General features: G+C 46.9%; 1 protein-coding gene across 7 annotated transcripts in view; it reads left to right on the plus strand.

Moving 5' to 3' along the window:
- NRF1 (nuclear respiratory factor 1) overlaps window positions 1-12468 on the plus strand; it is a 130788-nt gene extending 118320 nt beyond the window's left edge. For 5 of the 7 annotated variants that reach the window (XM_061414686.1, XM_061414685.1, XM_061414688.1 and 2 more), the window contains 2 exons: window positions 5219-5260; window positions 7527-12468. In XM_061414686.1, coding sequence (XP_061270670.1) covers window positions 5219-5260; window positions 7527-7690 — 206 coding nt within the window. In that variant the 3' untranslated portion in view covers window positions 7691-12468. The remainder of the gene's footprint in view (window positions 1-5218; window positions 5261-7526) is intronic. The other 2 variants (XM_061414689.1, XM_061414690.1) reach the window with 2 other exon arrangements.
- The last annotated feature ends 2446 nt before the right edge of the window (window positions 12469-14914 follow it).

Here is a 14914-nt window from a genome sequence, read left to right on the forward strand (position 1 = left end):
AGTCATGTCCGATTCTGTGCTGCCCCATAGACGGCAGCCCACCAGGCTCCCCCGTCCTTGGGATTCTCCAGGCAAGAATACTGGAGTGGGTTGCCATTTCCTTTTCCAATGCACAGAAGTGAAGAGTGAAAGTGAAGTCGCTCAGTCGTGTCCAACTCTTATCAACCCCATGGACTGCAGCCTACCAGGCTCCTCCGTCCATGGGATTTTCCAGGCAAGAGTACTAGAGTGGGGTGCCATAAATGAATTCCCGTCAGTAAATAAATTCCAGTTATATGCATGTGTGTGTGTGAGAGAGATTCATCATGTGGTAGGTTAGTGATGGAATTCATTACCTCAGAAGAGGCCAGGAATAGAGTGGATCAGCTCATGAATGATGAATCCAGAGTGTCAGGGCAGTGACCCTAACCTTGAAGTCACTCTCGCTGGCGCCCGTGGTCTACCACAAAGCCTCCCCTGGTGACACGTTCACAGACAGAGCACTGCAGAACCCGTTTTGCAGAAACCAAGGAAAAGCAAATATCTGAATTTTCAGAATGTGTGTCCCCATGTCCATCGTGTGGAAGTTTTAGAAGATCCCTCTGGCTTCTGTCTGGGGAGCAGAGAGTGCATTGAAGCCAGGGCTGACGCAGGGCAATGTGGAGGGAAGCTAACACGTAGTCCAGGCAAGAGAGGATAGGAGTTCACCCAGGGGATCAGTGGCCAATGGCGGCTGTGTTCTGGGTTTATCTTTGAAACGAGAAAATTTGCTGATGAATTGCGTGAGAATGGCCTGACTTCCAAGTTTTGGGCCTGAGCAACTAAAAGAATGTAATTGCCATTTGTTAAGATGGGAGGAGCGTGTTTGACCATTTGGGCTCAAGAATGATACCCAACTGGTAGAAAAATAGAGCAGGGTCAGGACTCCTCTTTCTGTTCTGGGGCCAGCAGTTCCTCCAGGATTTGGGGGCTGACTGCTATTGGCCAAGGAAATCCTTGCACTGGGACCTGAAGTTCCCAAGTCTCTTTTGGCCTCTTTTTCCGTTTTTGCCAATTCTGTAAACCTTACCAAGAAGCCTGAGAGGAGAGGCAGCAGTGAGCCCAAAAGGGACTGTCCTCTCCCTTCCAGGTCCCTACTGGCTGTAGTGGTCAATGGTAAAGGCTTGCCGGTACCTGCAGAGACTCCCAGCTGCCTTGCCTTACCACCGGCTCGGTCACTCAGTCTCCCTCAGTCCATGTTTTGTTTTGTTTAAATCAACTTTTTACCCATATGCTTTGGAATTTAAAGAAAAGGGGGGATTAGATTTTCTAAACTGAAGAACTCTATGGTTTCTTACAGCTTTGAAAGATGAGGTACTAGAGATTGGGGTACTAAAAGCTCCAGGTTTTTGTAAGTGTGTGCTTTTATGGTAAGTCCATGGTTCTCCCAACAGTACTTGCCTATCATTTGTGAAAGGGAAGAATACCTGCCCTGCCTGCTGCTCCAGAGTCTCAGCAGGAAGCGAGTGCTGTGCAGTGGGGGTGAGAAGACTTTGAAAAGCACTGTACAAATGCCAGGAGAGCTTTCTTACTAGGGTTGTGCAGGGTCTCTGTGAAAAACAAAAAGGAGAACTTCAAGTCCCTAATGTAGAATGGGAAAGGCTTCCTGTTGCTTAATCAGTCGAAATGACCTAGAATACAAGCTGAGATTAACATACGCCTTCTAGATTAGGGCTAATCAGGGACAGGCTGAGCAGATGCAGGGACAATCCTGGCCTGATTACTGAACCTCAGCATTTAATCATCTCTCTTGCAAGGGCAGCCAGCCGATTTAGTGCGCGCTGGGTTTCCAAGCCTCTAGCCCCCTCCCCCTTTCCTTGCCATGGACATAAAGGCTGCTAGGTCGGAGACACTGAGACGATTTAATCTAATCTCATGTCAAAATGGCTGTGTGTGTGAGATTCTAAAACCCTCACAGTGGGATGGTAATGCACTTATTTAAGGTGGAGGCAGACTGAAACTGTGTGTAGAGAGTAACGCCTTGGATTTCAAGGCATCCGAGGTTATGAAATGCCCTGTATATGGGATTTCTCCAAGAAGCTTTTACGATATGAAGTCACTGTCACTAGTCATTCACTCTCGAGACGGCTTTGTGTGGGAGTCATCACCCAGTTGTTAAAGGCCAAATTTACTCCTTCCCAAGCTGTGAAGTACAGAATATGAGGTCTTTTAAAATGGTTTTATTTGGATGAACTTTGAATGGAGTTGTTTCTGTGTTGCTTTTTCTGGAAACTTCCTAATCACCTGAAGGCTCACCCATGTCAGTCATTCTGTCCTGGGGTTGGGGGGAAGGTAGACACCTGTGCAATCTCAGAAGGCAGGTTTCATTCAACTGTGTAGAAAACACCTGCTCATTGCTAGGGACTCAAATACGGAGATTCCATCTCTCCCTTAAGGAATTTACAGTTTCCCTGGAGATAAGACAAGTAACCAGTGATAAAGTATATGACCATTACCTCCTCCATGGAGACCAGTGCAAAGTGCTGTGGACCCTTGGGAGAAGAGGAGCTCAGACAGGAGAAGGAGAGACTGCAGCTGAAGGAAGAATAGAAGCCCATTCAAGGAACAAGCCAACAGTCATTCCAGGCAGAAGTCAGAAAGTGTGCACACCATGGAGGCAGGTGTGGAAAGAGCCTCAATCAAGTCGTTCACCTTCCTGGAATTCACATATCACCAGGCTGAACTAACTGAGCGACAGGGGCTGATGTGAAAGGCTGAAATACCTCCAAAGGGATTTGGACTTTATATTCCATGGGCCATTGGAAACCAGTGAAGAATTGTAAAAGAGGAGAACAAAATCAGTTTGTGTTCAAAAGATTATTCCGGTTATAGCAGTGTCAGCTAGTTTGAATTTCTGCATTTGAACCCTTTTCCATTTTATTTTAGGGCAAATCTTCCATGATACTAAAAAGTGTTTCAACAACAGTGTGGGACATGGACCCACATCATAGGTAACCCAAACACATCATAAACCAGTAAGAAAGAGATTTAATTCTAACAGTTCTTCCAGTTTCTCTCCATCCCAGCACTGACCCAGGACCGTTGCTCGTAGTCAGTAAGAAGGTCCCACTCACAGTATTCAGTGTATTTGTAAAGTTTGTAACTTGTTATCCCAGCTTAGAGCTTTTGAACTGAATCAGTCTCAGAAGCAAGAACAGTGAAATAAGACTGATATTTGCTTCTGGTTTTGGTTGCTGTTTGCTAGCAGTACTCTTGCCTGGAGAATCCCATGGACAGAGGAGCCTGGTAGGCTACAGTCCATGGGGTCGCTCAGAGTCAGATACGACTGAGCGACTTCACTTTCACTTTTCACTTTCATACATTGGAGAAGGAAATGGCAACCCACTCCAGTGTTCTTGCCTGGAGAATCCCAGGGACGGGGGAGCCTGGTGGGCTGCCATCTATGGGGTCACACAGAGTCGGACATGACTGAAGCGACTTAGCAGCAGCAGCAGCGTAAGGGTTCTTTGGAGGTATCCTGGTTTTGCCACAGGGCATTTGGCAAAAAACGTTACTTTATTAACTTTGTCTGTTTTGACCAGAAGACAGGATGAAAGTGATGATGGAGATCCACTAGGATGATGGAAGGGGGTCTTGGTCTTCACATATTCACATATACTCAGGCCCATTCCTACAGTCTAGATGCCAGGGACTAGAGCCCAGCCACACGTTGGTTAGGGCCCGCAATAAAATCCCTTGACCTGCTGCCCTTGAGGCTGTGCTGATGCCAATATTTGGCATACCTTGTACCTCATACTAAACATGAACCAGAGCCAGGCCTGACCTTGAAGGAGCCCTCAATCTAGGGCTCAATCTAGGTAGATGGGGAAGACCTAGCTACATGCATTAGCCAGACCTACCAGATTATATCCTACTGTCCAGTGCTTACTGAGAATCCCAAGGAGGCTGCTCTCAGTATTGACTAGAGCTGGGATAGGCTTCCAAGCGGAGGGTTTTAAAAGGGAAGGTGTGGGCAGTAAGGGAATTCCAGGTAGCAAACAGCTTGAGCAAAGGCCCAGAGAAAGGAAGGTTACCAATGTGTTGGAGAATTGAGAATAGTCCAGTGTGATGCCCAGAGCACAGGGAATCAAGGCTGTAAGGGAAGTAAGGCTGGACAAATCACAAGAGTCCTGAATGCCAGGCCCAACATTTGAACTTTACTATAGGCTTTGGGAACCTTTTAACTAGCATCAGGGAATTTGAAAAGTTTGAGCTTGGGAAATGACATGTTACAGAAAGATAACTTGGGTGGCAGAAAGGAGTGAATGGAAAAAGGAACTGACTAGAGAGATGTGAAAGCTGTTTGCAAAAGTCTAGGTGAAAAACATTGAAGCCAACAGCCTTCTGAAGCTGATGTATGGGCTGGCCCCCTCCTTCCCCTTTCAGGCCCCAGCATCTCAGTGTGAGGACTGTGGGCCATGCCTTCCATTCTCATTAACACATAGCAGGGTAAGCCTGGAATCCTAAAAACGCTACAAAACAGAACATTTAGCCTCATTTCAGGTTGCATCATAAAATGTTACGGTATTGTATTGTGTTTGTCGCTCAGTCGTGTCCAACTCTTTTTGACCCCACGGACTGTAGCCCTCCAGGCTCCTCTGTCCATGGGATTCTCCAGGCCAGAATACTGGAGTGGGTAGCCATTCCCTTCTCCAGGGGATCTTCTCAACCCAAAGATCAAACCCAGGTCTTCTACATTGGTCTGAGCCACCAGGGAAGCATCAACAAATACTTATTTCCAAACTGTCAACAGTTATCCCTGGAAAACAATTAGATACAATTTAACATTGTAAAATTGACATGTTACTTTATGTTTGATTTTTTTTTTTTTGCATTAGGAAGTATGCTGGTAAAACATCCCTTTTTATAATTAATTTTTATTTTCATCAAAGTGATACACAGTTTTAAATGACAAAAAGAACTAAAAGGCCTTTAAAAAAAAAAAAAAAATATATATATATATATATTTATATGTACCCCAGAGGCAACACTCCATGTTCTTTTTTCTGGTATGTATGTGTATTATTCTAAATAATAGTCATATTAATTATTTCTTGAGACATTATCACAATTTTCAATAACTCAGTTTCTATGTTTATATTGTTATAAACATAAAATTTTTATAAAGGTAAAACTTGTTCACTGCCACGACGAGTGGGTATGGTTAATCCTTGCTTTTTTTTTTCTTCTACTTTTTAAGGAGTAATCACCGGTTCTACCCAATTCTGGAAGACCCCTCGAGGTACTCTATCCCACAAGCTCATGCCACATCCCCTGTGTCCTCCAGACGTACTGCACAGCCCCCGTCCTGGGCCCTCCTCCTGTCCCCAAGATCCCTACAGTGGGTTCTCTGTCTCCTGGACCCCACAGGCACTTATTTCTTAAGTTTTCCTGTCTCATTTCTTTGGGGAACAACCTTCAGAGCTTCCAAAGAAAGTGTGCATGGGTAGCCGGCTTTTGCAGCCCTTACAAGTCTGAAGAGGTGTTTATTCTGTCCCCGCACTTAATTGGCGTGGGTGTCATTTCATGGGCTGGAGAGAGAATTCTAGGCTGAAAGCATTTTCTCTCAGAGGTTTGAAGCTACTGCTCCATCATCATCTAGCCTCGAGGCTTGCTTTTGAGAAATCCAATAATGATTTCCAGTTCTTTGTATGTGACTTTTTTTTTTACCCTTTCTCAAATCCTTTGGGACCTCTGCTTTATCCTTAGTGTTCTGAAATTTTACAAAGCTGTGTCTTAGCATCCAGATCTTTTTTCTTCTGTTCTGCTGGGTATCTAAGGGGCCTTTTCAATCTGAAACTCATGTTTTTCAGTTCTAGGGATTTACTTGCAATGTGTCTGATAATTTCCTACCTTGTGTTTTTTCTAGTCTCTAGAAATCTTTTTTATCAGAGATTGGACCTCTTAAGGTCTCCTACTTTCCATCTTTTAATCTCTTCTTCTCTCTGGAAGATTTCCTTGACTTTACCGTCTCATCTTTCTGTGGAATGTATTTCATCTATTTGATTTCTTTAACAAATTTTCTCTCATTTTAATAAAAGTATCCGTTTGTATGATACAAATCTTTTCTGTCTCTGAAGATATTAGAGTTTAGGGCCATTTGTTTTTGTTTCTGCTCCCCACATTGTCTGTCGCCTCTGGGTTCCTTAAGAGTGAGGCACTGAAACACAGCTGCTGGGCTGTGCAGGGCAGAGCGGGGCGGCCTGCAGGGCTCGGGGTGGTGAGTATCAGGACTGTGTGGCAGATCTTTCATTGTCTCCACACCCCCGACCCCTCCCCTGCCCACCCACCAGATACCTCATAGATCTTTGCTGGGGCTTCTCCAGGTCAGCTTCTCAATACAGTGGATGAACTTCAGGTGTCTGGTCAACAGAGGCCTGGGTGTTGGGATTGGTAGGACCTGCTGGTCCAGTCAGTTGAATACAAACTGTCAGCTAACTCCTGTCTTTCACTTCTTCCTCTCAGTCTGCAGTAGCCCTGAGAACTCCAGGACACAGGACGTGCAGCTTCCCCTTCTTTAATGTCAGAACCACTTTATGTATGCTTTGCATCTCCCAGAAATATACTGGGTTGGCCCAAAAGTTTGTGTTTTCCCTAAGATGCTATTTAAAAACCCAAGTCAGCTTTTTGGCCAACCCAATATATTGCCATCTCTCATTCATATCTTTTTTTTTCTCCTTCACTATAATTTTTGTTTTATGAGGAAGAAGAATTTTATATGTGCATTTATTCTGTCTTATTTAATTGGAAATTCTTTTTTTTTTAATATGTCATATAAAATTGTCAGTTTTCCTTTCTTTGGAAGGACTGCCCTTTGCTGAAATTATTCACTTCCTCCTCTCTTTCTACTAAACACTTCTTTTTACTGTGAAATAATAGTGATATTAGGAGGTAGTTGGGATTTTTTTTTTAAGTTGACCCCAGAATGTATTTAAATTTATACTGGTCTATGAAATCTAAAATCAGAAAACTAATGACCTAGGCTTTAGAAAAATAAAAAAGCTGACCCAGAGGAGAGGGACAATGGCCAGAAGGCAGGCTAAGTTTAAGGGAGAAGTTTTTTCAAGCTGAGAGAAACTTGAGCATAGGCAGAAAGAGGGTTGAAGAAGTCAGTGTAGCAGAATATCCAAGAACATGAGTGGTGGCCCCTTCTAGAGAGGAGGGCAGTCAGAAGAGACAGGCTTGTTGGGAGGAGAATTCGTCCCTGAGGGGTCTGTGCAAGCCTCCTAAAGTTGGAGAGAGGCAGGCAAGTGGGGTCATCTCTTGGCACATTGGGGAGGCCCTGTTCTGAGGCATGTTTCTACAACTTCTCCACATTCTCTTTCCTGATAGTCTGTTTTAAAGAATTAAAACGGGGTGGGGAAAGGGATGTATTTGTGCCTGGACAGTGGGTATGCAGTTACCTGCAGCTGCAGACAGTGGTACCCCAAGGGCTGGAGCCGATTGCCCTGTCCAGCCATCATCTGGGAACCCATGCGCGGCACTAACGGCCTCCCCTTTCTCCCCAGGACTGGTCCAGATCCCTGTGAGCATGTACCAGACTGTGGTGACCAGCCTCGCCCAGGGGAACGGGCCGGTGCAGGTGGCCATGGCCCCTGTGGCCACCAGGATATCGGACAGCGCAGTCACTGTGGACGGCCAGGCTGTGGAGGTGGTGACACTGGAGCAGTGACATGCAGCCATACCGTGGCATCATTTTCTAGTCTACTTCAAAATTTTTTACACGTTTGCAGAGGTGCAATCAAATGGAATTAAGTCTCTCGACTTTGGAAGAAAAGTTTTGTTAACCTTTTTTTTAAAAAGGAAGAAAGGCAGTGGATTTTGGAATTGCATTTTTTAAAAAGCACCACTCTTGATTTTCTGGGATTGGTGGAATAAGATACTGCGTTGTCAATTTCACAGTCCCGAAAAAGCCAAATTGTGGCAGGACTTCTTTCTGCGGAAACGTGTGTATACTTCGGTGTGTGTATGTGTGAGTGTGAATATATGTATATGTGTACATATGAATATACACATTTACATATATATATAAAGTATATATATATATATGTGTATGTATATATATATATATATATATATATAAAAGAAACCCGCATGGAATTATCTGTATGAAATCAAGGTGAGCTGTGGAAAAATAATTCACCCAGTTTAGTGGGTGTAGGGTACGTGGCCAGACAGCCACCTGGTTTTGTTCATACCAGGGTCATGCGTTGAGCTACTGACAAACTCAGGCAGAGGTGACCATGCCCTTCACCAAAGCTGCCTCCCAGTGGCCACCCAGAACTCTCCCTGCTGGGCTCACCTGAGAACGGAGGTTCCGGATTGGGGTGAGGTCCAGAAACTGTGCTTGCAAGATCCAGGGGCCACGTGGTCTGGCAGCTGAGACGCTCCTCGGGCTGGCCCAGATGCTGACCTTGCCACAGGCAAATGAAATGTCTTTAAAGCTCCCAGGCAGGACCGAGAGGGTTTTCTCCAGCCTCCCATCTCCTCCCCTCCCCAGGAAACCTTCTCGGTCTCACAGCTATTAACCCGTCGCTTTGGTTTTAAGGTCAGTCCTGAATTGGTCATGTATATGAACTGAGGGTGACAGAAGTATTAAGGGTTTGAGGAGTGCGTGCGCGCTGCGTGTGCTTGTGGGTGTGTGCATTGTGGAGAGAGAATGAGGCGGTGGGAGGAGTTGGAAGGGGAAAGGAAGGAGGGAGAGAAAAATCTTTTGAAGACCAGGGTGCACCAATGGGAGCAACCTTTTTCCCTTCCTGTGACTTCCTTTAGCTTAACAGAGGAGACAAGAACTGACAGGGGCTCCTGGCGCGAGGAAGGCTGGTCACCGGACTGAGGGGCATTGGGGAGAAGAGGGCTGAGGGTGCGTCCTGTGCCCCTGGATCAGGCCCGATCTCAGAAGGGACCCTGCAGCTGTCCCAAGGTGCATCATGCTAGGCCCGGGCCCCACAGCTTCCTTCTCACGGCTGTTAATTGGTCTGGGTGTTCTTTGTAACGAAATTCTGTGATTTCTCAGCCACAAGCCCTGAGTCTCCAGGGGTTAAATTCACCTGACTTTTTGACAGGCCAAATCTCTGCTCCTTGAGTACAGGGACAACTCTTCCTCCCTCCTCCTGGGCCCCCCGCCCCCACTCCCATGTGTGACTGTGTATTTAATGTTTGTTTTTTTTTTTAACGCGACATTAAAAAGATTCTTCACGTCTTGCTCAGCCTTTGAGAAAAGTTTCAGATTCTTGTATTTGCTTGTTTTATATAAAACTATCCAGTGTTCTTTGTATTTTTTTTTTCCTGTACGTAATGGGGGGAGGGAAGGGAAATTTACATAAAACAGTCCTAGTTCTACAATTTGTTATTTTTTTAATTATTATTTTTTATCATCGTTGTGAAACTGTCCAGGGGCTTTAAAGTCCGTGTTCCTTTGTGGTGAAATACCCTCCTGATAGTTTGAGAAATGCCAAGAAGAAGAAGAAAAGCAGAACCCCAGTAGCAGAGCATGGATTCTGTGTCGTTTTCCATTCTGTCTATTACTGCCTCATTCAATAAATAGTTAACAATGTGGCAACAGGAAGTGGAGCTGTTCGTCTGTGTAGGAGCACTTAGCCTCTTAGGAGCTCTCTTTTGGGGTGGCTTATTCTGCTTTGTAAAAGGAATAGGTGCTTCTATTCAAGCTCCGTGATCTTTGAACCGTGTTCCTTGGCGTTGTGGAGCCCTGTAAGGGGAGTGCAGAAGGGGAAGGGGTGGTTCCTGCCTGTGTTCCCTCACCAGAACAGCTCTGTTGAATCAGTTTTACAGAATGCTGTCCAGGGGGGTTATGGCGGGGGGCATCTAGTTTAAAAATTCCTAAAGATGGTTAGAAAACCTCTTCTCTGGAGTTCCTTTTTTAGGGGTTAATTGCATTCCACATTAAAATCAGGGTGGGTGGTGGTACTTGTCCATCTGTGTCCTCCCCACATGAGTGGTGTTCAGTATTGCAGTGGGTTTTCCTTCTTGAAGTGGGGGCCCCATGCCTTTGTTCCCTTAAGGCCGCCCTCCTTGGCTTCCTTCACAGCTCACTGCTTTAATGTGGCAGCTGTCATTCTGCCCCTACCTCCTGCCACACCCCCAGCTTCGGGCCCTGCCTAAAGCTCCAGTGGCTTTGCACTCCCATGCTCATGCCCGCTGCTTTCCTCAGCTCAAAACGATGCTCTCCTTGCCACCTCCATCACCCTTCTTTCCTTTTGTTAGGTGTTTGGGTCTGTTTCCTGGTAATAATGATTACAATAGTTGAATGTGGGAGGCCAGAGATGTTTTCCTTGCTGACTGACGGTGGCTCCATAAAGCCAGTGCCACCCTTCTCCCTTCTTCTTGCCCAAATGGCACATCATCATCTATTGTCACCAGAGAGGGTGAGCCAGAGAAAGGACTGGTGGCAGCCAGATGAAGCAGACATCATTGCCATTGGGCACCCCTGCAACAGCTGGCTGTCTAGAGTCCCTCTGTGGGGATGGTGTCTCTCCATAGGCACAGTAATTCTGTTTGCCTGGCAAGACCCAGATGCTGCCTGTTAAACAAGCGTGTGTTGAAACTCTCTTTGGTGGGGCTGATGGAGAACTTCACTTCTCTTACTGCCCAAATCACAGCAGGAGCTGCTGACTCAGCTGCCTGCAGGGCCCCGGCAGGTGGAGTCAGTGAGTAAAGCGGAAGCCGTTCCATTGTGAGAGGGGAAGGAGTGATGGAGATGGGCAGAGTGGAGAGCATCTCTAAAGAGAGTGGCCTCTCCTGAGTGCTAGTGGACTGTCTCCAAGCAGGAGGAACATGGGCCCTACAGTCCTGACTTCTAAATTTTCCAGAGAAACTGAGGAGTCCAGATTTGTGCATGAATCTCCTGATTTCAACAATAAATCAAAAGTTTTTTACATACTCTGCCAACAAAAGAAAACCCACCTGTAGACCAGCTCTGGCCCCAGGCGTCAGTTTTGCTTTAGTGAATGACTACCATGTGCCAGGTGAATGAAGCATAGCAGTTGCCCAAGAAACAGGATGAGACGAGGAGATGTTTTTGTGTGAACAGACCGCGGCAGCCCAGCGTGATAAGGTGCCATCTGGACAGAGTGATGTGGCAGAAGGGGTTCTGTTATCTCATTTTATCTGCTGAAGGGTCCTCTGCAATAAGTAGTTTATCATCTAGGCTCCAGACAAGGATCTGGTGCTCACCGAAACCAACACCTCGGGCTCGGAATTCTTGCCTTTAAGTCCTACATCTGAGAAGATCCATTGGCGATGCTGGTGACCACTGGAGCCATCTGAACTGAGATGAGTGAGCCGAGGAGAACCAGAAGGGCAGGGAAGAGAAGGGACTACTCACCCTGTAAGAAGAGCCCCAGCTGCCAGTGTGCCCTGGGCCTCACTCAGACCCAGACAAGGCTCATTTCCAGCCACTTCTCACGTCGAAGAGGGCCTGCTTCTGCATTCGCCTTCCTTCCTATCTGCTGCTGTTCCTCTTCTCTCCTCTATCAGCACCCTCCCAGCCCCCTGCAAAGCATCAGCTGTGGATGGAGTAGCTCTGGGCCTGTGGTAGGCCTTTTTGGTATCGGGGGGAACGTCGAAGCTTATCTGGAGCAGAAGCTTCGTGGGCTGAGGAAGACAAGCCTACATTTCCTCTCGCACCTCCATCTCAGTGGGCTGTGGGCCGCCCAGGTCCTCAGACCAGGCCAGCCTGTGGCCTCCGCACAGCTCGTGCTCAGATGCTAGCATCAAGGACACCCATCAGTGCATCCCATCTGGCCTCTGCTGTTTGCTCCAGATTGGCAGCTCTTGGAGAAGATCCACCCGGGACAGTGGAGACAGCCCAGAGGAAGGAGGCGCACAGAGCGGGGAGATAACGGCGTTAGGACTGGACTCTGAAATAGCTGGAGAATTCTGCTCCTGCTGCTGCTGGGTCCCTGAATGAGTCCCCAACCCACTCTGAATTTGAGTTTCTCCCTCCTGAGAAACCAGTGGGCTGTTAGCGGATGTTTGTTGAGTACTGGAGTGTATTTCTGCAAAGAGTTGGAGATGGGAGGGCAAAGGTACCAGGATAATACTCATCTGCAGAGCAGGGCCAGGACCCCCAAAACCCAGGTCTTCCAGAGCCACCTTGTATGGTAAGGACAGGCCTGCGCCCTAGCCCTGTACAAAAGCCTTCGTAGCTCTAGTTTATGAGAACCATGGCCTATCTGCAATTCAGAGTGTTGATATGGTAGCAGTTAAAATAGCACTTGTACAGCTCTTACAGTGTGCCTTGTTCTAAGAGAGTTACTATACGTTGTTATTTATTAGTCTTTGCAAAAGCTCTGTTACTCCCTACTTTACAGATGAGCAAACTGAACCACAAAGAGGTTAAGAGGTAGCTTATTTAATACTTGGGGAGGGGAGCTAGAAATATTCCCCAAACTTAATGCGCTTGTCAATAAAATTGTTGGTGTAACTTAACTGGGTCTCAACTCAAATTTCTTCTGAATTTATTTACCCTTTAAGAAACTAATAATTGTCAGTTATTAAATGGCTGCTCTGCACAAGACACTATGCAAAATACTTTACACCTTTATTTCTAATCCTTTCCACAACCTCAGATGGAGGTTAGATTCCATTTTATAGGTGTGGGAGCTAAGACTCGGCCAATTCCGAGAACTAGTAAAGGAGAGCTGGGGTCAGACTAATAAGCCTCCCTCCAGAAGCTCAGCTCTTTGTGCCAAGCTCTCAGGGGACAGGTGACATAAAATGAGCTGCACATCTGGATTCCCATGTTTTATATATAGAACTTATGGCTGTGCTGGGTCTTCATTGCCTTGCAGGCTTTCCTCTAGTTGCAGCAAGAGGGGATAGTGTACGGTTGGCAAACTCCAGTTGCAGTGTACAGGCTTTTCATTGCATTGGTGTCTCTTGTTGATGAGCAGGGGCTCTGACACGCGGGCCTTCAACAGTTGTGGCCCACGGTCTTGCGGCTCCCAGGCTCAAGAGCACAGGCTCGATAGTTGTGGCGCACTGGCCTAGTTGCTCCGTGGCACACGGGATCTTCCCGGATCAGTGATTGAACCCAGGTCTCCTGCATTGGCAGACAGATTGTTTACTACTGAGCCACCAGGGAAGCCCCTAGATTCTCATTTTTAAAGGAACCTCCGGCTGAGTCCTGAGCTCAGCCCACATGCAGCCTCTCCCAGTGGTCAGTGTGTTCTGAGCAGGAGCTAATGGTCCTTAACCCGAGCGTGCCATACCAGGAGCATCCTTACAGTGGCTGTGCTTTTTCATCACATGCACACACCCATGCACGCACGCACACACACAGGAACTTGTATACAGGCAAGCAACCACTACATCCCACTGAATGAGAGACCTTAGTTTCCCGGGGGTTCCTTATTCAATCAGAAAATCCACAGAACCCCAAAAACATCCATTCCCACATTCTCATTACTTCCAAATAGTTCTGCAAAAATCCAATGTTAACTTTGTTAAATGTAAAAATAATGTTTGATGTAAAAATGTTGATCTTATTGCTAAGAAAAATCAGCCCTGTGAGATTGTGCCAAGGGTGGAGGGTAGTGAAGTTGCTGGTGCTAGAACATTCTTGAGTATGAACAGTCATGTTACGTTTTTTTTTTTTTGTCTGCACTGCATGGCATGCAGATCTTAGTTCCCAGACCAGAGATCAAACCTGTGCCCCCTGCAGCTGAAGCTCAGAGTCCTAACCACTGGACCACCAGGGATGTCCCACGTTATGCTTTCTTTAAAAACACCAGGGGGCACTTCCCTGGCATCTGAGTGGTTAAGGCTCCAAGCTTCTACTGCAGGGGGCACAGGTTTAACCTCTGATCAAGGAACTAAGACTCCACATGCCAGGAAGTGTGGCCAGAAAATTTAAAAACTAAGTTAAAAAAAATAAAACCAAAAGCCCCAGGGCCCAAAGTCAGAGAGAGATCAGTTAATATTAAAACCAAGGAAGCTCTGGGCAAGGAAGCCAGGCCAAATCTTGGCAAAGCTGGGTTGTGATGTCTTCAGTTAAGCCTAAACCTCAACCAGTCTTTGGGCTCCCCTGACCCTTGTGTGCAAGAGACCTCTAAAGCTGGGAGGGACATTAGCCATCACCCATCATTTAGGCCATGAAGTTTAAGCTTACAGGCACGGAGAAGCCCAGGGCCCGGTGACTGGTGGCATTGTTCCCAGACTTCTGACAGTGGAAGTCATCCGTACCCCCACGGCCCTCTGCTCCCTGAGTGCCTCCTCTGGCTTTTCCATTCAGACTCTCAAAACCCGAAATATTTTCTAGTTCCCTTACCAGAACTATTTTTATAGAGAGCTTTTTCTTTTTTTAATTCACAAAAGTAAACTTAAGAGAGATGAAAGACAGAATAGGATTCTTCATCCTAACCCACAGTTCTCATCGGTACAAAACACTGGTTAAACTCCATGGACAACAGACGTTTCTGGAGATCTATATCACCAACAGTGTGGAGTCGCTTGCCTCTCCCAATGAAGTGGCTGAGTCGGGTGTCACTCCTGTTCCGCAAATGAGCCAGGGGAGCTGGCTTGGTCTAGGCCGAGCATCCTGACTGTGAGTCCTGACATGCCCCGGCATTGCCCGGCCCACCTGCACAGACTGAATGAGACACTGAAAGCTCCTGGGGTCCACTGGTGATCAAAACCGCTCTGGATGTGAACAGCAGAAATCCGGAGGTGCCTGACAAAGACGGACCGGTGTCCTCGGAACCCAAGTTCGCACTCCCCAACAGGGAGGGGTGGTATCGGGGAGGACACAGCTGATTGGCCCGCTGAAGTCACGTGTGTCTCCGGACTAATCAGCCTTGGGGCCGGGTAGCCAAACCCAGCTGCGGGGCTGGCCGTCGCACAGGTAGAGCAGCCCTTGCAGGGGCTGGGATATGGA

Source organism: Bos javanicus, chromosome 4 (genome assembly GCF_032452875.1).
Source record: "Bos javanicus breed banteng chromosome 4, ARS-OSU_banteng_1.0, whole genome shotgun sequence".
Lineage (NCBI taxonomy): Eukaryota > Metazoa > Chordata > Mammalia > Artiodactyla > Bovidae > Bos > Bos javanicus.